The following is a 23,341-nucleotide window of genomic DNA, read 5'->3' on the forward strand; positions in this document are numbered from 1 at the left end:
ATTTTGTAGGTTTCTACCAAGAGCATGATGGGAAAATTTGCATTGACGGTAAAAGAAATGCCTAAAGAATCTAATTGTCGTCTTTTAATTAGTGACCCTACAAAATTCACAGTCTTTGTAAAATCTCAGTCTGAGTCTGGGACTAAAAACTCTATCACTTGTCTTTAGATGTGATATGTCTCGCTTGTATTAAACGTCAATGATGAGACAGACAAGGACATGCTGGCAGCAGCTTGCTTTATCTGGCTTCTTCTTTTCTGGTCGTAACTGATCTGTTAGTAACTCGCTGTAATGTCAAAACTTCACCAATAGGCGGTGCGAATACACTGTAGAACATCTGGGAAATGTTGACTCTCATTCAACGATATGCAAACATTACAGATGTGAGCTCGTGTGAGTTTTACAAGAGTCTTTTCCAAATCTCCTCAAAGTCTTCTGGTGAACAGATCGCATTAGACGAGTAAACTTGAATGGACTTAATGAGTCCATTCAAAAAAATGTAAACTTGTGACTCAAATGCAAGTATTTGAAAACATAGGAATAACCCACAAGTAATATTAATAACAGAAGTAGGGGTGTAAATTGCCTAGTACCTGGCGATTCGATTCGTATCACGATTCCATTCGATACCGATTAATCCCGATACGAATATATAAATTGACTATTGCGATTAAAAAAATCGAATTTAGCAATTCCGAGGAGGCTTTGTGGATGGAGCTAGCTGTTTGTTAGCATGCTTTGTGTACACTGTTTGGAGACACTGGTAGTGTGGTGTCATTCCACGATTCATCGGTGAAGTTGAAGGCATCTTTCTTCCAGCCTGTAGCTCGTAGCAGTTGTGTGCTAATTAGCAGGCCATGCTCACGTTATAATGAGGAATTGACAAAAAAAAAAATTAAAAAATGACCCCAGCCGGCTGTATCTGCAAAACAAAAAGGTAATACAGCCACATCGAGGTAAATGTACATATAAATATATATATATATATTTTTTTTAGAGGGTGGGGGCAATATTCTAAGAAAAAAACTTGCAAATTTGCGAGAAAAAACTGAAATGAAATGAAATGAAGCACTTTGTGACCTTTTTGTTTGTGAAAGTCAAGTCATTTTTATTCATATAGGTGCTATATATATATAAAATTGACTTACTTACAAATTTGTGAGTTTAAAAAGTGGCAGATTTGCGAGAAAAAAACCCTCAGAAACTTACGAGAAATACACGTAGTGTACTACTGGGATGTTTGTGCCAATACTTTCCGGTAAAGTATACTTGCTTCTGATTGGTTAGTGTTAGTCAGCTGATAGGGGATCAGGAAGTATGACAAGTAAAGTTTGAATTAAGAATGAATCTGTCTCCATCCTGCCTTTTCATCTTATAAACAGTGTCCCATTAACCACCAACCAATCCTCACATTAGACATTATATATCTACGCTACGTGTATTGTAAATTTCGGTGTCTGCCCCCCCCCCCCCAAATTTGCCATTTTATAAAGTGTCAAATTTGTGACTTTTTTTTTTCTTGGAATATTGCCCCCGCCCTCTAAAAAATATATACAGTATATTTATAAATGGCCCTAATACACCATCGCACGTCTACACACGATGCAGTAAGCAAAAAGGGAGTGTGCAGTTTCATTTTTTGGCCACACGTGGCAGTAGCGATTCAAAATTAAATTTTCCGCATTGTGCAGCTTTAAGGGAAAAAAATTAATAATGCAACAAATATGACCTAAATATGACAATTATGAGGGCTACATCAAAAAACAGAACTGTAGCCATATTTTGCCCACCCAGGTTCTAAATAATGTCTTGTTAATTATAATGATGTTGAAATATATTCTTGCTAATCTACATTAAATCTACTTGACCAGAGGGCCATATGTTCTGTCTGTCGAAAAAAACATCCCAGGAAAAAATAGACACCTTTTTATTTCCAAAGATATTATCCAAAGTACCGTTCATTCATTCATTCATGCATTCATCCATTCATTCATTCACGAGTACAAAAAGAAAAGTAACTGAGACAAAAAGCACCTGTAGTTCATAGTTTGAAGCAGCTGGGGGCGATGTTTGGATTGCAAATACAATCCGCTTGAGGAAAAGTTCTGCATAAACTAAAGCTCGAAGCACAGCAATGGGACGTAAGGATCCCTTCTAAGAATTTGGACGGCCCTCTAAAGACTGACCATTCTCATTGACATATCATGCAAAAAACAGAAGCCAAAAACGTACTGTTGTCTCCTTCCGAAGCATCAAATTGATCAAGAGTCAACCTGTGATCATTCCTCATCCTGACATCAGACTAAATGCGCTTGCAGACCAACCACAAAGCCCTCCTCCGCCTCTCCATTAACTCAACCTGATGATCTCGAACTTTTGCTGCTTGCGCTCTTTCAGGGGCTTCGGCCGGATCCCTTCCTCCGTCTTTGCCAGCAGCTCTTGCGCCTCATTCTCCGCCCCTCCTTGTCCCCCGTTGTCGCCCCCTGTCTGCATATCCTTGGGACACTCCCCGTTGTAGGTCCTGACGTAGTCGCCGACGCGCCAGCCCCGGAACTCCCGCGGCTCGGCGCAAGTGAGGCCCGTGTGCACGACGCCGGGGTGCAGCTTGAGCCAGTAGATCAGGTAGTGGATGTTGTAGTCGCAGATCCACGGGTTGTTGCCCAGAGTCAGCTTGCGCAGGAAGTACAGGTCCTCCAGGACGCCGTACTGGAAGTAGCGGAGGCTGTTGTTGGACAGATCCAGCTCGCGGAGGTACAGCAGCCCCGCGAACGCTCCTGGGAAGGCGATAAACAAAAGTGGTCAAATGGTTTGGCCCACCCACAGACTCGCTTAACCTCCGCTAACAACCCTGGCTAAATTTAGCCCGCCTCTCGGTCCAGATGTAACGCCAAAGTTCATACAGTGACTCGAGGAGTTGCAACTGAAAATAGTCCCAAGTAATCCTCGAGTACTCCGCACCAAGTCTTCTTTGCTCACGCACGCAGTGACTCGCTAACTCGCCAACTCGACTTGAAGCTCACAGTAAATGCTGACAACATCTGCAGTGGCACAAAGTCTCAATATGAAGTCACGATGCGTTGAAGGACGTCATCTGACGACACATTTGGTAACATCACGAGTGAAGAGAACCAAAACTAGAGAACGTTGGATGTCTCCTTGTTAGCAAATTATAGACCCCTCTTAAACCTTCCCTTCCTAACCAAAATTGTCGAAAACCTGGTTTTTAATCAACTCGGCAAATTCAACTCAAACAGACTTTTTAATCAATTCCTGTCAGGTGTCCGACCTCATCACAGTGCAGAAACAGCTCTTATTAAAGTAATAAATGATATAAGATTGAGAACTGGCGCGGGGAAGGGTTTTTGGACCTCAGTGCAGCTTTTGACACAATTGATCATAATATACTGCTGAACAGGCTGGAAACGTGGGTGGGGGTGCAAGAAGAGTCCTAAAATGGTTTCGGTCCTACTTGTAGAAAATGAGTTACTTTGTGAGCATTGGAAATTTTGAATCTGACCAAATGGCCATGGCATGAGGGGTCCCTCAAGGGTCAGTCCTTGGACCCCTATCGTTCAGGCTGTATTGTGTCACCTTTGGGTCAAATGCTTCAGAACACCATTAGGGTTATGCAGATGACACGCAACTGTAATCATCAATGTCCCCAAATGACAGAAGTTCAATTCATGTACGTGTCACTGTCTAGACTCTAGAGCTTGCTTTCATCTTGCTAAAGAGGGAAGACCTTGTCACAAAAATGCCATAGGGTCTATTTATGATGTAGATGCAGACGACTTAACATCTCGGCACTCGGCGCGTGCATGTTGCTGGCTTCCATTACGCTTTTCGCCAGAGGGGTCGACATATCTGCCAAAAGTCAGAAACTTAAATCCTGCCCCTTTAAAAAAACGAAATGAGAACACGACCACGCTGTCTTGGCTCAAAGCTTCAAAAAGATCACAAACAAATATAATAACCTGGACAGCGAACGCCAAAGCCGACGCCGGCCATCTTGCATTGCCATTCGCTTTGAGCACCGACATTGAATTGAGTACATTGATATTATTTCCTGCCTATCTGGCAAAAATGCTACTGTATGTGGCGTGCGGTTGTAACAACACGTGTGGGAGAAGCTCTCAATGCAGATGTTAGTGGTAAGAATGTAAAAATGAATTTAAAGAATGTAAATATACATTTTCTCTCGAGTGCTATTCAAAGATTGGTCTGCGTCATGATCTCAGAGCTACCAACAATAAAATGGGGATTCGAATGGCTGTGAAATGTAAACATAACTTTTGGAAGTCACGATTCACGATCCTGATCGATGCAAATAGTGAAAGTTGTTCTTTTCGAGTCTCTCATTACCCCAAAAAGGGATCCTGGCGTAAAACACTCACTGATTGGCAACACTGAAGTGTTTTCAGATGACAAAATTACGGAATTTGTCAGTCAGAACTGACTTACTGAGCATGAATGGCCAGAATTGATCCCAAGCACAAATCCTGTAGCACCCCCCAACCCAAAAACTAAAAAAAAAAATCCACTTCAAACACTGAATATAATTGACTCCAAGAATCAAACGTTCTATTCTAAAGTCAGATCCTTCAAAAGTTTCTATTCACGCAGGACTACTAACCATGCCAGGCTATGGCATAGCTCTGCCACTGATGTTGATTGGTTCCGTTTGCTGTCTAATAGTGTCTATATTGCTCCCTCTCAATTAAGGGCCACTTTCCTGGCCAGAGGTGGCAAATCCAGGTCCAGAAAGTAAAAACCCTGCCACAGTTTGGCTTTAGCTCCTGATGTTAGCTAGCTAGCGAGCTAGCTAGCTTCGTAGCAGGTAAACAAGCACCACGGGAGCTAGCTAGGGAGCTAGCTCGCTAGCTAGCACCTGGGGCTAAAGCCAAACAGGTTTTTTACTTTCTGGACTTGGATTTGCCATCTCTGCTCCTGCGGTAAAATGGGGGAGGAAATGATCAACGGGAATCACACCGCATCTGTCTGAAAAGAGCCGCCGGGCATCATACTGGACTGGGGTAACACCGGATTCATTTGTCTGCATGTGTCGCCCCTCACAGGAAATGAAGGCGAGTCAATGGAGTGTCTCATCTGTTGACGACGGGAAGGAAGCGAGCAATGAAAATAAGACATTTCCGAGGGTTTCCTTTTGTGCTCCGCTGGCCTCCAGCTTAGCTTTGATCTCGACGATGAAGGGGAGGGAAGCAGGAAGAAGGGGCCAACCAGATGTTTAAAAAAAGAATTGAACATATAAAGAAATAATAGAAGAGGATGAGGGAGACATCCTGCTTAATCTAGCATTTCCCCAAATACTGACATACATTGTCAAGCTGCCATTGGATTCTTTTAAGGAAATATCTTATTTCATCAAAACTCGTGTGTTGAAGACAGTTGGCGTTCTCATTCAACCAACCTGAAAATCGAATACTTCAATCAGCAATAGGGTGTGAATTTGACTTTTTGATGCTTTTATCCAAATAGTTGGCTTTCCCTCAAAGGATCCAATGATGCTTGCATGAAAAGGTCATCCTCGTACCCTAAAGATGAGATAAGCACCACTCAGTGGGTCCAAATGCCTCAGGGAGAAAGCCCAGGGTGAGATTATTTACACGACTACAGAGATTTGTTCAGGGTTTCATTTCGGTGCCACGAAGATCATTAGCTTTGAGTTCCTCTGCGTCCATTAGCACAATGAGAGACACGAGCCGGAAGATCAAGATCATTTGTCACGCTTCGATGTGCAGCACTGGCCAAAAGTTTGGTCACACCTTCTCATTCAATACGTTTGCTTTATTTTCCTGACTCTGTACATTGTAGATTCTCACTGAAGGCATCACAACTATGACAAGTTATGTACTTAACACACAAAAAAAGGTGAAAATACTCAAATAAATACATCAATCATTTTCACTGATTACTATTTTGCACAATCTTGGCATTCTCTCAATGCGCTTCAAAAGGTAGTCACCTGAAAGGGTGTTCCAACAGTTTTTTAGGGGTTCCCAGAGGAAAAAATGCCAAGAGTATGCAAAAAAAGTAACCAGAGCAAAGGATGGCTATTTTGAAAAATCGATATTATAAAACACGTTTTCTGTCATTTCGCTCTTTTTTTTTTGTTCCGTTCATAACTCCACATCACTTCATGCATAGTTTTCATGCCTTCGGTGAGAATCTACAAAGTAACCAGATGTAAGTTTTACGGGCACCTGAGTCTATTTGGTTCAGGCTGGTGCTGTTGAGGTTGAGCAACTTGAGGTCTTTGGAATGCAGGAACTGCTTGGGCCCGAGATGTTTGATGTTGTTGCCGGACAGATCCATCTTCACGATGTCGGAAGGCAGGTTGGACGGGACGTTGCTCAAACCTGCCAGAAAAAAAATCATCATCAGTCATCACTTCACCGCACCAACATGTCCAGTAAAATCAAGCGGCAAGTTGAGAGACGAGTGAAACACCATATCTGAACAACAAAACCAAAAGACAACACCAGATTTGTGAATAATGATGAAACTTAGCTATATTCTAATGCTAATTGCTGCAAAATGGATACAAATATACACATTTTTCCTGATGAAAGAAGAGACTCTAATCTTTAGTTTGGTCGGGTCCACGTTCTTGTCGCAATAGAACACAATATTCTGTGGGCCTTGCAAAATCAGTCAAAATTCAGTAAACAACCTGGAGCGAAGGGGGTTGCTTCAGTGAAAATGAGTGAAAAAGGAATATTATATGTGGATTTCAATGTTGATTTATTAAACCCAAATGGCCACCAAAAACAACTGTTGATATTAACACAATGTATAGTAATTGTCTTTTTCCTGTAATCATAAAACCTAGTAGAAAAACAACAGATACAGCCACATTAATAGAAAACATATTTACCAATAAAATTGATTATAAAATAGTAAGCGGACTTCTTTAAAATGATATTTGTGATCACCTGCTTGTCTTTGTAATTTTTCCAGAATTACACTGATAACAATTTTAAAAAGTAGAGCATAAAAACCTACGCGTCAGAATTAAGATTGAGAACTAAATGTACTATTGCTGTTAAAGATGGATCTTGAAAAAGAAAATTGGTCTGAAGTCTACTCAAAGGAAGACCCTAATCTTGCATACGAAGCATTCCCATCATTGGTGTTCAAATTTCCACCACTTTAAGGCTTATTCATATCAGAAGATGGCTGCTAGTTTGTTGTTACGAGCACTTGCGCATGTTTTGCGTTGACCCGGCTTCTTAGCATCTGCTTTGTCCATCTTGGACAACGGCAAGTTCCCACAGGTTACCTCGGAGTCAACGAGAGCCCCCGAAGATGCGATTTGTCTGACTGGAGCTGTTTTCAAGATGTTGCGTGGGTTGCAGGCAACATTTCCCTTTTTTTCTACAACAAACACAAGCGTCTCAATGTGTTTCCAAGGTCCACACTCACACATTTCCCATCTGATTGGCCTTTAATGAATGAAACAGCATTTCCCATACATTACATTCGCTGTTGCTATGTTGGGCTGCAGAGGTAGCAAATCCAAGACCAGAAAGTAAAAACCCTGCCACAGTTTGGCTTCAGCCCCAGGTGCTAGCTAGCTAGCTACCATGGTGCTCCTTTACCTGCTAGGGAGCTAGCTGGCATCGGGGGCTAAAGCCAAACTGTGGCAGGGTTTTTACTTTCAGGTACTAGCTAGCTAGCTAGCTAGCTAGCGCCCATGGTCTATGGGCATGGTGTCGCAGGTAAACGAGCACCATGGCAGCTAGCTCAGAGGCTAAAGCCAAACTGCGGCAGGGTTTTTACTTTCTGGACCTGGATTTGCCACCTCTGTTGGGCTGCTTGAGATTTTGCTGTCAAGAAGACTCTGTAATCAGTTGAAGATTTTAGTAGCATCTTCAAATGTGATAAACAGAAGTCATACATTTATTTAGCTGTCAGCCTTTGGATGAAATGACCAAATGAAACCTGCGTGATTGGTGAGGTGAGCGGATGTAATCATACTGAGCTGATTTGTATGCCTTCCTTGTCTGTGTGCTTTCCTGCATGTACGCTGTCATTTAGCCCGAGAATGCTCGTGGACTGTTTTTACAATGCATATGTTGCAGCTTTTATAGGCACACTTAACTGACACAGATGTTGTAAGCTGTTGTCAGGGCGTCGCGGTGCCGTAAGCTAAGTCTGGAGACAGAAAAACAGACTTTTAAGATCACATTTCTTGCGACTCCACAGACTTGCAATTGAAAGGGAGTCCCACTTTTTTTTTTTCCCCCCCCTGGTGTGTTTGCAGCCTTTTCAGGGCCTATTTGCAGATGACAGCTGGAAAGTGTTTGGCACATCTCGATGCAAAACGACTGTGAGTCTGGCTGTGTGTCATTCATTCGGACCAAACACACTAATTCTCCCCGTCCAAGAGAGAAGCTGTGGTCGAGGAAATATTCCTACACTGGATTATTCGATCAAGCTGGATTGGCGAAAAGCTCCCATAAAAGTCTGGTTTGCATTAAAAAAACTCTGCAAAGAGGTTTGTCTCTGAGTCCACAAAATATGTTTGAAGATAATTGCTGAAAAGGCACAAAGACTGAGAACTGTGCAGCTCTCGCTCGTGAAGCAGTGATCTCGTGCCGCTTTTTGGAGTCTGGCGGGAACTACTAAGTAGGGGGGGGGGGGGGGGGGGCCCAAAAATTGCTTCTCATTTAGTACGATTCAGAATTGATTTGAAATGTGCTTTAAATTGTCGTGACCCTTTTGGCGCGCCTCGTTGTTGTGATATGGAAAATGGGATATATTTCAGGGTTCGATATAATATACTATATTTGTAGGCTTGAAGCACATATCTTTTTGTGTGTAGGCATTAAAAAATGTTGGACAAAATAACATCAATTATACCAGGTTGTAACAACTAACAGCTAATGGTTAAGCGGGGCGAGAACTGGTTGATTAGTCACAATTTTGAAGTTCAGTTCAGGACAGCGAAAGGCCAAATGTGCAACGCAAGCATGTGAGGAAGCTTAAATATGTCTATGATTTATTTGGTCTGGTGGACATGAATCGACATAGCATATTACAGACAGGAAAGGAAGCACGACTTCTGAGTTTGTAAGTTGTTATTGCACATGCTTTATATTGTTTGACTGCGCAATCGTTTTTTGCGCTTTGGAGTCGGGCCCAAGTTGTGGTAAATTACAGGTTTCCCAGCCGACACATTTTGCTTTATGGTTGCACAAGAAGCTGCAGGCAGCGTTCATTTTAGTGCTGAATGGAAAAGTCAGCAGTGCGCTTCTGCGGGGAAGCCCAAGCCCCTGCAGTCAAACACGCGTTTCATAACTCTTGCAGAAAGTCCAGTTCCAAACGGACCTCCTGCAGGAAATGTCTCATTACTTGGCAGAAGCTGCAGCCTCAGCACAATCATGTACGATTCCATTTTCATTTCGCTCTCAGACCCTTTGGAAGAGTAATATTGTTTTGAATAATGGCACGAATGAAAAAGTACTGTTCGGCGTGCTCTTGAAGAGCATCCCGTAAACAATGTGTCTCTGCGCTCATCTGTCCCAGTGCTGAGAATGACGTGGCGCCTGAAATGTGCTGTGGTTCACCTCAGAGAAGCAGCCCTGGCTCAAACCACAGGGGCGGCGCCATCCACAAACAAGGGAAGGAATTGAGGACAGGAAGAAATCCAAAAAAAGCCTTCAGTTTAAATTCTAAACTTTGTCCCCAATGAGGGCCTGTCGTTCTCTTTGGCTCGATCCCTGTCGTTTGGAACAGGGCTACTTGTCAAGTCATATGGCAAACTTGAACTTTGTGTGGACATTTCATAGAGATAAATCCATTCTTACATTTTAAAGAAATATGTACCTCAAGCCTCATCGTTAGTTCCCGAGACATGAAGCCTTAATGGGCAGCTCAATTCACTCACTTGGGGAACCTCCCACCATTGATATTCCGCCAATATTGTCGTTTAGGGGTGTCAAAATGTGTGCGTTCATTTGGAGTGAATTGAAAGTTCTCTTAACGCCACCATTTTTTAAAACGTGCGATTAATGACTGCCTCTTACTTGGAAAGCCTGAACGGGGTTGAATTCCAGTCGCAACGCAGCGGACACGTCCATGTAAAAATGTAGCGGTAGGAAATGTCATTGTAATGCATCGATTTGTGGAGACTGGGGTCAAGTTGTATTTTACAATTTTAAAAATGTGCAGAATTTCAGTAGATTGTGGTCAAAGTTAAAACCAGTTCCCGAGTTAAAAGCAGATACATGGTGGCACAGCATCGTCCAAAATGCTTTGCGCTGGTTGGGGGTACGAGGCTGAAAAAATATTTTGCAGGGTTTACGTCACTGATAAAAGGTTGAGAACCACTGCCCTACGTGATCCTAATCTAGCGTTTAGGGCTAAATTGCTAACGTTATGATAATGTTACATTTCATAACATTAGCCAAGCCGAAACGCAGTTTAACGACAAAAAACTCCTCTTTCCAGCGGTATTGCCACGTTAAAACAATGATTGATTTAGAAACAACATGAAAACTTACATGTGAATGATGTTTTCATTTTAGGTACAGTATGGGATTCGGATAGCCTGCATGCCGTCACTCACTGGAAAGACGTTTATTTCGAGAGACGGAGAGACACGTCGATCAACTGGAGTGGCATGACTTGACCTACTCATTTTCTGATAGGGGCATCAGTTCTCGCAGCGAGTGCAGGCCAGCCAGTTAGAGGCAGCGGAGGGCGGGTCATGGCCACTCATCTGTATATATGACTGGACAGCCAATAGCCCAGCCGAACCCTAACCCGCTGGCCGAGCCGATGCAGTAATATATACAGGTCGGTGGTCATAACTGCGCATCCAGGAGGATTCAGAAGTGGGTAGACGCAAAATTGAGGATTCAGAAGTGGGTAGACGCAAAACTCACTGGGAAAGAAGGTCCGCGTCTACCCTGGACGACACCACTGTCCTATGGGTTGATCGAAGAAGTTTTGAGGTCTACTCTAATGCGATGAAAGTCGAGTGAAAGTCGATTAACCAAGGACGTCATTGCTATTTCTGTAGCACGAAACAGATGTGCCCAACCTTCTTGAACAACCGCCATGAACCCGTTTCATGATAGACAAGACGTATTTTGAGGGACAGGCATAGAAACGACGTCAAACGTTAAACCTCGTTGCCGTATAGTAAAGTCAATCCGTCGCCTAATCAACTCATTGGTTTAATCCTGAGTGCGTCCACTACTTTTTTCAAACATGGATATTTTTAGTCAGAAGTTCGGGTGGAAGAAAACTTCAATGATACCTTGTTAACGTCATCCGATTTCATGAGATCAGAACAGTTGAAAGCGATACGCATGTTTATTCTACGCAAAGACAGTGTTGCGCAATATTTTAAGTAGCAAAACTCAGGTTGCCTCGTAAACCGGATGAAGCAGAACTGCTGGGAATCGATGTCAGTGGCGAAATAGAGGCTCCATTCAATAGAAATACTCGGAAAATATGTTAACCGTCCTTCCTCGACCATTTGCCCGACAGATGCTGCTTTGTGGGATTCTGGCCCTTTAAACGGCAGTGAAAATGATTGCAAATATGTTCTTGTGGTCTGTCTATCGGTTCTGTGTTGTAGCAGCGGGAGCCACAACGCCTGTGAATTGATTGGTAGAAGCGCTAGCGGGCAGACATGAAGGCGAGAAATGAGAGGAAAACAATATTATCAGGTTATAGCGTAATTCAGGTGTGATCAGCTTTCTATGGAAAAAACAACACAGAACCAGTTGTGAAAAAAATGTATGAAGACAAAAACAGAACCAGCTTTTAAATTGGACCGCTGCAATCTTTTGTCGCTAATTCCGGCCTGTCTCTTAACTTCTTGCTTATAGCCAAGCAGAGGTGGCAAATCCAAGTCCAAAGAGTAAAAACGCAGGTGCTAGTTAGCTAGCTCCCTAGCTCGTTCCCATGGTGCTTGTCTACCTGCTAGGGAGCTAGCTAGCTAGCTAGCTAGCTAGCACAAGGGGCTCAAGCCAAACTGTGGCAGGGTTTTTACTTTGTGGGCTTCGATTTGCCACCTCTGTAGCCAAGCAAGGTTTAACAATAAAAAGAGCTTTTTAGATGCTATTCACTACCTCCTCTAAGAGGATTTTTTTTTTATGAAAATGAACAAATGAAATTGTAAATGAAAGCCACAAATGCATTTGCGTGTTTTCAATAGAATCTCGAGCATTGTCGAGCAGAGTCTTCATTTCCCAGCATATCTCTTTGCGCTAACATGTGTATGTTTACGTGAGACTTTTTGTCCAATCAGATTTCAGCCTCGATGTGCCGCTTTGTCAATGGAATCATGTCAATGGCGTGTGCTCAGGACAGGCGCGAGCGGTGGAGCAGGTGCCGCTTTGTCAATGGAATCATGTCAATGGCGTGTGCTCAGGACAGGCGCGAGCGGTGGAGCAGGTGCCGCTTTGTCAATGGAATCATGTCAATGGAGTGTGCTCAGGACAGGCGCGAGCGGTGGAGCAGGTGCCGCTTTGTCAATGGAATCATGTCAATGGCGTGTGCTCAGGACAGGCGCGAGCGGTGGAGCAGGTGCCGCTTTGTCAATGGAATCATGTCAATGGCGTGTGCTCAGGACAGGCGCGAGCGGTGGAGCAGTGTGTACTGTTCGTTACAACCAGTAATGCTGGGCCGTGTAACTGAAAGGATTTTAGCATTGGGACTGTTTCTTTAACCAGTAAGATTTCAAATTGGTCCTCACAGGGACAACAAGCTGGCCCTCAATGAAGTCCGCATTTTTCAGTCCTCTGATTGGTTGGTAGGAGCAAAACTTTACAGCCAACTTTAAAAATAAATATTGATTCTAAACTGTTCCAGACGATCGAGTGCTGTTACACTATGTTTTTGTTTGTTTGTAGTATTGATGGGTTCTGTTTTTAATTTTTAAGGCTGCTCTGTATTTCTGTTTCCTGTTTTTCTGTCCTCCGTTCCTCATTCAGATCATAGCGTGCAGTATTAAAATGATGAAGTGAGTGACAATTCCAATTCCTGTTAATTCATGCTGATGGGTAGCGTTTTTATCTGTGCCTGGTAAGAAAATATGAGTCTTTATGTATCTTATATGTTCGTTTTTGGCTGATGTTTGTACTTATTATCAGGAATAGCTGAGTAGCTAATTGGTAGAGTGTGCGGCTGTTAGTAACTTGCTAACTTGGTAGACTGGAAATACAGTAAGTCATCTCTCAGCATTGATGAATTTAAATGTATTTGCATTAGGAGTGTCATTTGCTGTTGAATGATAACGACACAGTTGCTCTCAATGTAATTGTTTCCTTTCCTTTGTTTCTTCAGGTACCGTGGATCTGCATATGCAAATATGTCTGCACTTCTCAGTTGATTAAATGGTTGAGTTCAACTGAAGACGTGCATCGGCTCTCACCGGAGCGCCCCGTGGCGCCGAATCAATCCCAAATAAGCAGTTTCGAGGTTGAATCCTCAACAGGAGAGCGAGAAGTGGATTCTGTCTGCTAAGCGCCCACTGACAGTCAACGAGCTCACCTTTGTAGCTGCAGTCCAGAAGAGGTTTGGGGAACATGTAGGTGTGGCACATGGATGTGGCCACTGGCTTTTTGTTGGGTGCTTTAGGCTGAGTCTCATCCACCAGGTTGTCACCTGCACACAACGAGTCCACGTTCAGCTTCTTCAGCTTCTGGCCCCTCAGCGGAAGGGGCTCGGCGCACTTGGCGTAATTGGCCAGGTTGCGGTTACTCGGCACCTGCAGCGTCCTAAGCAGGCTGTCCAAAGGGCAGTGGCAGCTCCAGGGGTTGTCGTACAGACGGAGGTAGGTAAGGCGGGGCATGGGCAGCAGGACCTCCTCGGAGGCGCTTTTTAAGCCGTTGTGTTGCAGCAGCAGAGTTCGCAGCTTGGAAAGGCCGTTAAATGCTCCGTCTTCCACCATGGAGATGTCGTTCTGTTGAAGGTCCAGGCTCTTTAGTTGGGTGAACTGGGAGAACATGTTGTCCCTCAGAACCTAAACAAGGAGATACGGGATTGAATACTACTGACAGTAAACCCAGGAAAATTGCAAAAGTTCTCCAATCTTCTCCAAAGTTCCATTGATGCAGAGGAGTAAAAAAAAAAAACAACGGAGCCATTCGTGGTGCGCTGTAGCCAGCGTTGGGAACGTTACTTAAAAAAATAATTTCTTATAGTTACTAATTACTGGCTTAGAAAGTAACTGAGTTAGTAATTAAATTACTCCATAATGAAAGTGACTCGTTACCAGGCAAAGTAACCATTTTCACTACTTTAAAATGAAATGGCTTTGTATCAAAGAGTTTTTTATTTTTTTCCTTTTTTTTAGCAGTTTTCAAAAGACATTTGAGTCAAATTCTACATAAACTTCAGTATTTACTGCACTGACAGTGGGAGGTTTAAAAAAACAAACATGGGCGGCTTATCCTGGTTTGAGTGTAAACACACACGATTGCCAATCGTGAAGATCGGCGCTTGCGAATGACGTCGTGGTCGAGGCTTTTGGGAATCTGATTGTGGTTATTGGTTATTCAGAGGGAAAACATTTTAAGAAGAATTATTTCACTTTATATTAGTGGTGTAATTCATCAATAATTAACTCACAATTAATCACCAATTTTATATCTGTTCTACATGGACAATAAAAGATATTTTTTGCGAAGTTTTCATACTGTTAACATAAAAGTAAAAACAAGTTTGTCATGGCGCAGGGTTCTCAGAGCTGCTCTTTTCATTTCAGTTTGGGAGCGATTAGGGGGCGTTCCCCTCCCAGCGCCGCACCTGCGGCACATCAACTAATTAAGGCTTTATAAGGACTCCGACGCCGACTGGACGACGTCGGATGATTTGTTGATGCTTACAGACGTAGTCAAGTGTTTTGCTAGACCGTTTTGCTACAGTTTAGTGTTGATCTACTCTTGTCTTAGTTTTGCTAATCATTGTTGTGTTTTTTGCCCTTTTTTGGCTGTAGTTTTCTCGCGTTTTTTTATTCATAGTCCCAGAGTTAATTTTTATGGTGTTCTGTTACGTTGCTTCTTTTGCAAGCGCCTTGTGTTTTTTTCTTTCCATTTTTGTATCCTGTCTTTGTCCAGCGTTTTTTACATTTTTATTTTCTTATTATTACCCGATTTGGACTGCAATGAATCTTTGTTGCGCCTTCACTGCTGCCCGTCATTTTGGGATCCACCTCTCCAGTCACTACTACAAAGTTAAACTAATAGAAATATGGCTGCATCTTTCAGGCATTGATACAGTAATTTCATCATAATTCAGAAAATGGAGTTAAAATTAAAATAATGTACTATACTGTAATATTGATTTGTGTTGAGTTCATTATTCTGCCACTAGATGGCACAATTGCATTTGTAAGTCGTTGGTGATCGCTCAGTGCATTTTCTCTTCATATCTAATCTTAAACATGAAGTAACTTGTAAAATTTTTAAAACTGTAAAATACAACTTGACCCCAGTCTCCACAAAAATATGCATTATTATGACATTTATTACTGATCCATTTTGGCGTGGCTGCGTCTGCTGCATTGCGACTGGAATTCCCCCCAGTACAGGCTTTCCTAGTAAGGGGCGGGCATGAATTTAAATGTACTTTAAATGAACTCAAAATGAACAAACTAATGTTGAAACCCTTCCTTTATATACATAAAATCTTGCAGCCTGATCATATCTGGACCAAGATTAGGCAGGACCTGTTGGGCCATAAGCGGAATGAGCGCATTTCAGTGAAGCACACGTGCACGAAAAACCAGATTTGCGTTTGATCTCGGCCCCGCTCTGATGGTGCACAGATGTTCATGCCGTCAACAAACTGGCTGTCATTTGGGTCATGGTGAGAGGTCAGATGCACCGACTGAATGGAAACGAGTCTCGTTAATTGGAGACATAAAAGACGAACGGACAAGCTGTGGCTTGCATGAGGACGGCAGCAGGTGCTACGTGTCATCGTATCCTGAGAGCTGCTTTGACTTGCCTGGATTTTGTTCCTGGCCAGCAGCAGGTGGTGGATATCTTTTGGCCAGTCTTGCATGACGGCGGTCAACTGTCTGTCCTGGCAGTCAAGGTACTTCTCTCCCGCTTCCATGTACTCCTTGCAGTCCTGAGTTTGGCGCTTCATGACGCCGGCCCTGCCCCTGCCCCCGCCCCGCACACGGGCACGGGACCACTCTGCCGTGCCTCTCTCCGTGACGCCCGACCGCGGGCCTCTTCGGGGCTCGGCGAACCGAAGGAGCAGCACGAGACACAGTGCGGCGAGGAGACGCATGATGGAGAAGGTCGGTAGTCAGGTCAACCTCGGAAGATGGCGTGATGAGTTTGTCACAGCTAAAAAAGAAAGAAAGAAAAGGAGGACAGGCAGTGGATTTAGGTCTTCTGTGTAGGTAATCACAAGGATCACTGGTTCAATATTTTTGTAAAGTCATGGGCACACTCCAAAGCAGACTTCCCCAATTCTGGTCCTCGAGAGGCAGAAGTCCTAACGGTTTGAGATATTTCTAAAGATCAGGATCCTTATCAGGCTTCTGCCTGCTGATTCGCTGATTATAGGAATCAGGTGTGTTGGAGTGCGGAGGAGGACCAGACCTTGAGGACCAGAATTGGGGAAGCCTGCTCGAAAGGGTTGTGTCCAGGGCTCATGAGTTCTAAACTGTACTCATCAAAGGACGCATGAAAAAGGTCTTCAGGTTAAGAACTTGAAGACCATGAGCCCAATTTCACTCCGAGGTTGGTCAACTAAATAAACTCCCAGCCATTTTCACTGTAGCAACCCCCTTCGCTCCGGCTGTTTTACTGGATTTTGACTGATTTTGCAAGGCCCCCAGAATATTGTGTTCTATTGCTATAAAAAAACAACAACAACCATGTAACCTGTCAAAAGAAAGATTAGAGTCTCTTCTTTCATCAATTTTGCTTTGCAGCAATTAGCATGAGAATATAGCTAAATGTCATCATTATTCACAGATCTGTTGAAAAAAGAGCTTGTTGCAACATGGCCCTGGATGATCTCTTATACTCTGCTGCCACATGCTGGCGTTTTTTTTTCCATAGCTACCATTGCTTTCAGCGACCTCTTCAGGTCAGAAGCTGCATCAAAGCCTTCTGTATGCTCTAGCATAAAAAAACATTAAAAAAAAAACCATATCATTACGTTTTTGGGAGTGCAGGACAAAGTATTAAAACGTATTTATAGGTTTTGGGGTTTGAATGAATGAATTAGATGTTGCTATATTTGGGGGGGGGGGGGCTGTAGTGGATTCGAAGTTTATGGTAAACTAGGTAACTCTTTTGCAATCAGAAGCAGAAACCTCTTCCAAGCATCCCACATCGTCGGACACAAGCCTGCGAAAATGAGTCCGTTCCAACTGTCGCAAACCGCAACTCTTCCCTTCACAGTCTTGCTGCGTCTTGCGCACTGGAACTGGTCCGTCAGTGCAGACGATCCTTTTGTGTGAATCGTGGACTGGAACAGACAGAAACAGCTGAGAATGTATATGCGGATGCATGTTTCCGTCTCACTGGGCCCACGTCGAGGTCAGGAACCTCGCATGGAACAACCATGAACCCTACTTTGTTGTCGCCGTGACTTCGAGTAGTCGGGTTCCACGCTCCCCCCAATTTCAGAACTTAGTGATATTAGTGTGTGTGATGTCGTTGCTTGGTGTTATACACATTATAGTTGTCCAGATGAAATTTACACTTGATGAGCCCGTGCTCAGTTTTATCTGCTAATTTCAGTAGTACGCTGTTTGTCAGTCAGTCGCTCCATTTGTCACTCGGCATATCGTCTTTCCAAGCAGTGAAACATTATCACTCTTTTAACCAGAACTCCGTTTATAGGCGGCCAAGCTTTCCCAAGCCATCGGAACAGGCGCCGTTCATTTTTCCATCACAGCTGTTAAGCAGCAACTCATCTGCGATACGATGCGTTTGCCACTAAAGCCAATGAGGTTCACCTCATGTCCGCAGCAGCCCGAATTAGCCGTCGCAGGCTAGCATTATTATCCCAACCATGCTTCTTATAAAACTTCTGTGCGTCAGTACTTTCCATCTCAGGGGATGTGGCTTAAAATATCATCCAGACTTATTGTCTGCCACTGAAAAAGTTAGCGCGCTATAATACTTTTGTGACCCTCAAATGACATTTTTGCGCCGCTTGTGGTGACTTTGTGCAGAACAAAATCCTTTGAATTCCTTGACAGCAGGCTCTATGGACTGGACTCGCCAGTTAGGTAACATGTTTACTCGTGGGCACAAACGGGTCACAAAAGTCACGGTTCGGATCGTATCCAGGATTTGAGTCACGGATTGGATCGTTTTTTGCATCAGAACAAAAAAAAGATAAATAGTACTTTGTCTTCATTTATCTGTCTAATATAGCCGTTTAGGATTTAGCAACACAACTTGAAATGCAATGCGAGGCAGAAACATTCTTCTTTTATACATGGTTCATGTAACGTGAAATACGTTGACCAGTATGATTGCGAAACCATTGTTCCTGAAATTGGGAGAATTCAGTTGGTTCGAAATTGTATTCATGGATTTCCAAACCAATGCAATTGACAGATGTTGCAAAGCAGATGTGCGAGCATTTATAGATGCGTCCGTATTCTGTTGCTTTGAACAGTTTGGCCGCTTGGATTTCGATACAATCCGTTTGCTTAAGGAAGAGGAGAGACCAATTCCACCTCCTGCTGTGTCTATGAAATGTCTATTGGCTTTTAATGGGTCATTTGATGTCAGCAGACTGAAGAACAGACATCATCACATGCCACCTACAGGAGGGAAGCGGTGCGGGGAAAGACACTGCAAGGGTCAAGGAAACACAGATGGAAGGTGCTTACGTCTTTGAAAATCATTTTCAACTTACTGATTTCAACAACGGCAGAACAGGAGTCCGTGTTAGGACAACGCACAGGACAGAATATCGATGAGGACCTTGGGCTTTATAGTTGTATATAAGTCCAAGGTGGCCCCAATTGAACAGTCTCTCCTCCAAAGCGTTTGAATGCATCGCCACTTCCTAAAAATGCCTCCTCATGCTCTAATAACTCCAAAGCCGGCATGGATCTCAACAGGGAACCCTTCTGACACAACGGCCACTTTGTTGCACAAAGAAGGAAAAGTAGAACCAGAAGGAGAGCGCTTGCAAAAACAGCGAGAGGAGAACAAGGGCTTTGTGCGTTTTCTCATAGCAAGCAATGGTATGATAGGGTTAATTACAGAAAAGAAACAAAAAGAACTGCCTGAAGCTGCCGATCCAATAAAAGGGAATGCAAGGGGCCGCTCGAGGAAGTAAAGACATGACAATGTCGAACCATAAAGCATCATGTCGATGCAGACATACATAAAGTGTGAAGGAAACTCTGCAGGCACTCGAGAGGATCTCTGAGTGCCTAATTGAAGACACATTTGTTTGTTTCTGCGAAGAGGGACAGAAAAGTTGACGTTGAAAAAGAGACGAGATCTCTTGCTCCAATTTTCAAAGCGTTTTTTATGCCTCGGGCGTCTGCTTATTTAAGTGTTCTCGACGACGAACACGCAGTGAGGACTTGAAAATAAGCTTACCGTACAGACATCAATGCCTTGGTTTGCTCTTATTTTGAAGTTGAACTCATTTTGACGTCACCTCATCTCATTGACCAAAATCTGTAGGGAAAATGTATAAAGAGGACAATAGTGTGTTGCTAAGCACAGTTTAAATTTAAGTTAAAAGAAAAAAAAAAGTGGATTAAAAACGAAAAAAAAAGTTGGTCGCTTATTATTAAGTGAAAATGTGTTTTCGTCATCTGTATTTATCATTTGTAATGCAATTATAATTTTGTTCTTTAAGCAAGCAAAATTATATAATTTAAAAAAACGTTTTATCCGAATACCCGATGATTCGATACCATTTTCAGTAGGATATCCAAATACCGAAGTATTCGATAGCTGCAGCCCTCAAACTATTCAGTAAGAGGAAAGATAGCTATTAATTGCAACATTTGAAAAAGGAACAAACGTGACTCTCCTTTTTGTTACATTTGCACATTAGAGCTATATGTTAATTTTCTTGCAGTCTGCTCAATAAAAAGATTTTGTTTTTTACTGGACAATTTATATTAGGCATTCTTTTATACTACAAAATGTGGCCAAATTCTCATCTTGTCTCATTTTTGTTGTCTCAGCCTCATCCAATCCATACGCATAATGTGAAGTTGCTTTTAACAGACTTCCACGAGCCTCTTTTCTTCCAATATCCCCAATAGAACAAGTTGTTCCATGTTTTTCCTTTTTGTTGGGCCAGCCAACGCACAGTACTTGCGATCTGCCGGCTTCAGCGTCACCCCCAACACCCCCAGTTCCCTCCCGTGTCCTGGCTGCTGCGCTTATGCTCTAAAAACCCTCGCACATCTGGATTTTGTCTTCGGCGGCAAATCGCTATCGTCGGCATTCATTCAAATCATTCATCAATGACTCAACGGGCACTTCGGGGCTTGCAGCTCGGCGGTAAAGGACGATGATGACGATAGGACGCCTGGACAAACCTCGGTAACATGAACTCTTTAATGGGCGGAATTGTCCAACCGTCGTTCCAAATAAGCACAGGGCAAGTGTTCAGTAGGACAAGATCATCAAGATTAAAATTGGGGTCCACTTCGATGTAGCGGAGAGAAGCTGAAACTGTCAGACTTGAAGTCAATGAGCCGAACTAATCAGCACACACTTGGAAGTTAAGCCTTTTTCCTCCCCTTCCCTTCTCAGAATTCCAGGCTAAAACCACATGTGGCTGGAATTTTACTCACATGGGGGGCATGCCCCCCCCCCCTCCCCCTCCCCCTCCCCCTCCTCTCTCTATGTTGATTTGCATTTAGCTGCATACACATGTCATGAAGTCCAAAAAGAATGTTGCACAGCTGAGCCCAAATTCTCCTTTCTAATGTATGGACTATCATGAAGTTGTTCCAATTTGGCTCCACGAATCCCGCGTCCCTCCCACAATCTTACACACAAGCCATCCTCATCTGGATGTCTCGCTCGTCGCGAGAGACCGACGAGTAACTCATGGAAGTTCCACGGGGCCACCATGAAAACTTTTTTGTCCCCCGGTCAGATCGGGGACAGGATGTCCGCAAGATGCGCTTACATCAGCACAACTGTACTTCGGCAAACTGGCCCATTTGCATTCAAAGAAGTGCCTTCACCCATGCGAGCACATTGGCAGAACGCGTGTTTCTAAACTTCCTCGTAATCCGCGTGCAAAACAAGGAGGCAAAAAAAGGCAATTCTCGTCATCGCATTTTATGCAATCATTTCACGAAAAGCATGAATGAGGCTTGCCGGCAGGATGTATGTCGGACCGAAGGCAAATGCAGCAGCGTCACGTCAGTCCTACCTGACCAGGGAGCGAATGTGACTCGGGTCGGCCAATTAGGACCTGCAGATCACCACCAGCGTGTCCCGCGTTGCCGGCAACTCCTAATCCTGACATGAGCGCGGCGACCAAGCCAAGAACGTCTGCCTCGAAATTGAAAGCAGTGCAACTGGCTGCTGCTCCGCTCTCCCTCTCCCTCTCTCTCTCTCTCTCTCTCTCCCTCTCTCTCTCTCTCTCTCTCTCTCTCTCTCTCTCTCTCTCTCTCTCTCTCTCTCTCTCTCTCTCTCTCTCTCTCTAGCTAATTGTGGGACTACAACACAACACAGAAGAGGTTCTGCCGGACTTCCCCCCTTGCTGAACATCCAGTCCACCTCCTTCAGGATGGAACTGGTCTGATTTATGACACGAGAGAGGATCTAATAGGGTGAACTTTCAGTCTTTTGGCTGTGATGTAATGGAAGTCTTTTGGCGAAGCCTTAAAAATGTCAATATTGCTGCAAACCAGTCTTGTTCCCAATCTGTAGCAAAAGAGTTGACCTTGGATGACAATAACAAGCATAACAAGACACAGTGCAATTTTGTCCACTTTTATTCCACAACATGGGCAGTATACTCATTAGTTTTATTTACTCCTTCGTCATTTCAGAGATCTTCTTTGATCGGCTGCGTTTCGTCACATCACAGTCAATTCAAAACCGAACCCAGTCTGAAAACTTACAGACTTACAGGATTTCCCATTGTGAATAGAAAGCTGAAAATACGAATGAATAAAGAAATAACTTCATGTCGTATGACATGCGAGATTTGAACTGACGTGATTGCTTGACTCGAGAATGCTCGGCAAGTATTTAACGCGTGAGCTAGCTTGACAATCTCGGCTAATGGCGTATTTTTATTGAAACGCGTCATCTGATACGGAAAGCGACCAGCGCTGATGGGGACTCGTGCGTTTAATCTTTTCAGTTCAATTATAATGTATTTGCTGTCAGTTGGTATACATTTATTTGACTTAGCATAATTGCCATGGATACATTTGTAATGTGCAGTCGCAGGTGGGATTTGAACCTGCAACCTCCCAGTGACTGGACAATGCGCCACTGAGCAGTATCAGACGGCTGGTGATGATGATAAGTTGTTTGTATGGAAGTGGGCGTGGCATGTCAATGTCTGTCCCAAATGAATGGGTTGAAAGTTGATATTTAACGTTAAATTGTGCGGATAAAAAAAAAAATATATATATATATATAAATAATGTGAATTTTTGAGGCAAGTGGAAATGTTTACGGTGTAAATTGGAAGTATTATGTGGAAGTCGTTACATGGCAAAAAAGTGTGGAGAATAAAAAGTTCTGAAATAAGTCGAATTAATGTTAGAAACAACATATGTGGGAATTCCCACAATTGGTTTCAATGAGTTTTGTCAACAGTTTGCTCCCTTTCAGTCAAAGCAAATGAAGCAGCTTCCGGGCTGTTGTTTTTGCTCCATGTAAGGCCCAGCTGATGCCAAGCAGCTCCTCCATCGTTTAAATCCGCGGGCTGTTCGGCACTAATGGGCCTACGCACCTTGTTTTACTTCCTCTCGCTATTGAATCAACAGCGGGTGAAACAGCGCCATATTAGGACCCCCGCTGAAATGGATGTTTACTGCCAAACTCTTGCATTGGCTTGAGGGCGCTTGCAACAGCTCAGGTTGAAGCAAAAAGGAGGAGCATTGGGGATGACCTCGATGCTACCAACTATAAAACAGTGAGTGTCAATTGGCAGCAGTCGCGGGACAAACGCTGGCTTGCTCCTTCATGCGCGCTTTCATCGGACAACTTTTATTGAAGACGACGCATATGTTACATTGGAAATTGATTGAGCGCGGCAGCACCATATTTGAACTGCAGTAGCAGCGTTGCGCCACTATGGAGGCGCTGCATCAACAGCAGTGCGCCGGAAAGACCTGAAGCAACTACTGAAGAAGAAATAGACA

The 23,341-nt window shown here is 43.5% G+C and overlaps 1 protein-coding gene across 1 annotated transcript; it reads right to left on the minus strand.

The window, feature by feature from the left end:
- Positions 1-1,568: 1,568 nt before the first annotated feature.
- lrrc17 (leucine rich repeat containing 17) lies at positions 1,569-21,547 on the minus strand. Its single transcript, XM_086059090.1, has 5 exons — positions 21,388-21,547; positions 15,991-16,340; positions 13,531-14,002; positions 6,222-6,377; positions 1,569-2,774 (listed from the first exon to the last, which is right to left on the minus strand). Exons 2-5 carry the CDS (start codon positions 16,279-16,281, stop codon positions 2,350-2,352), a joined length of 1,344 nt encoding a protein of 447 aa, XP_085915216.1. The 5' UTR covers positions 16,282-16,340; positions 21,388-21,547; the 3' UTR covers positions 1,569-2,349.
- Positions 21,548-23,341: the final 1,794 nt, after the last annotated feature.

The sequence above is a fragment of the Leptonotus elevatus genome, chromosome 17 (assembly GCF_054856555.1).
Source record: "Leptonotus elevatus isolate MCC_2025b chromosome 17, RoL_Lele_1.0, whole genome shotgun sequence".
Lineage (NCBI taxonomy): Eukaryota > Metazoa > Chordata > Actinopteri > Syngnathiformes > Syngnathidae > Leptonotus > Leptonotus elevatus.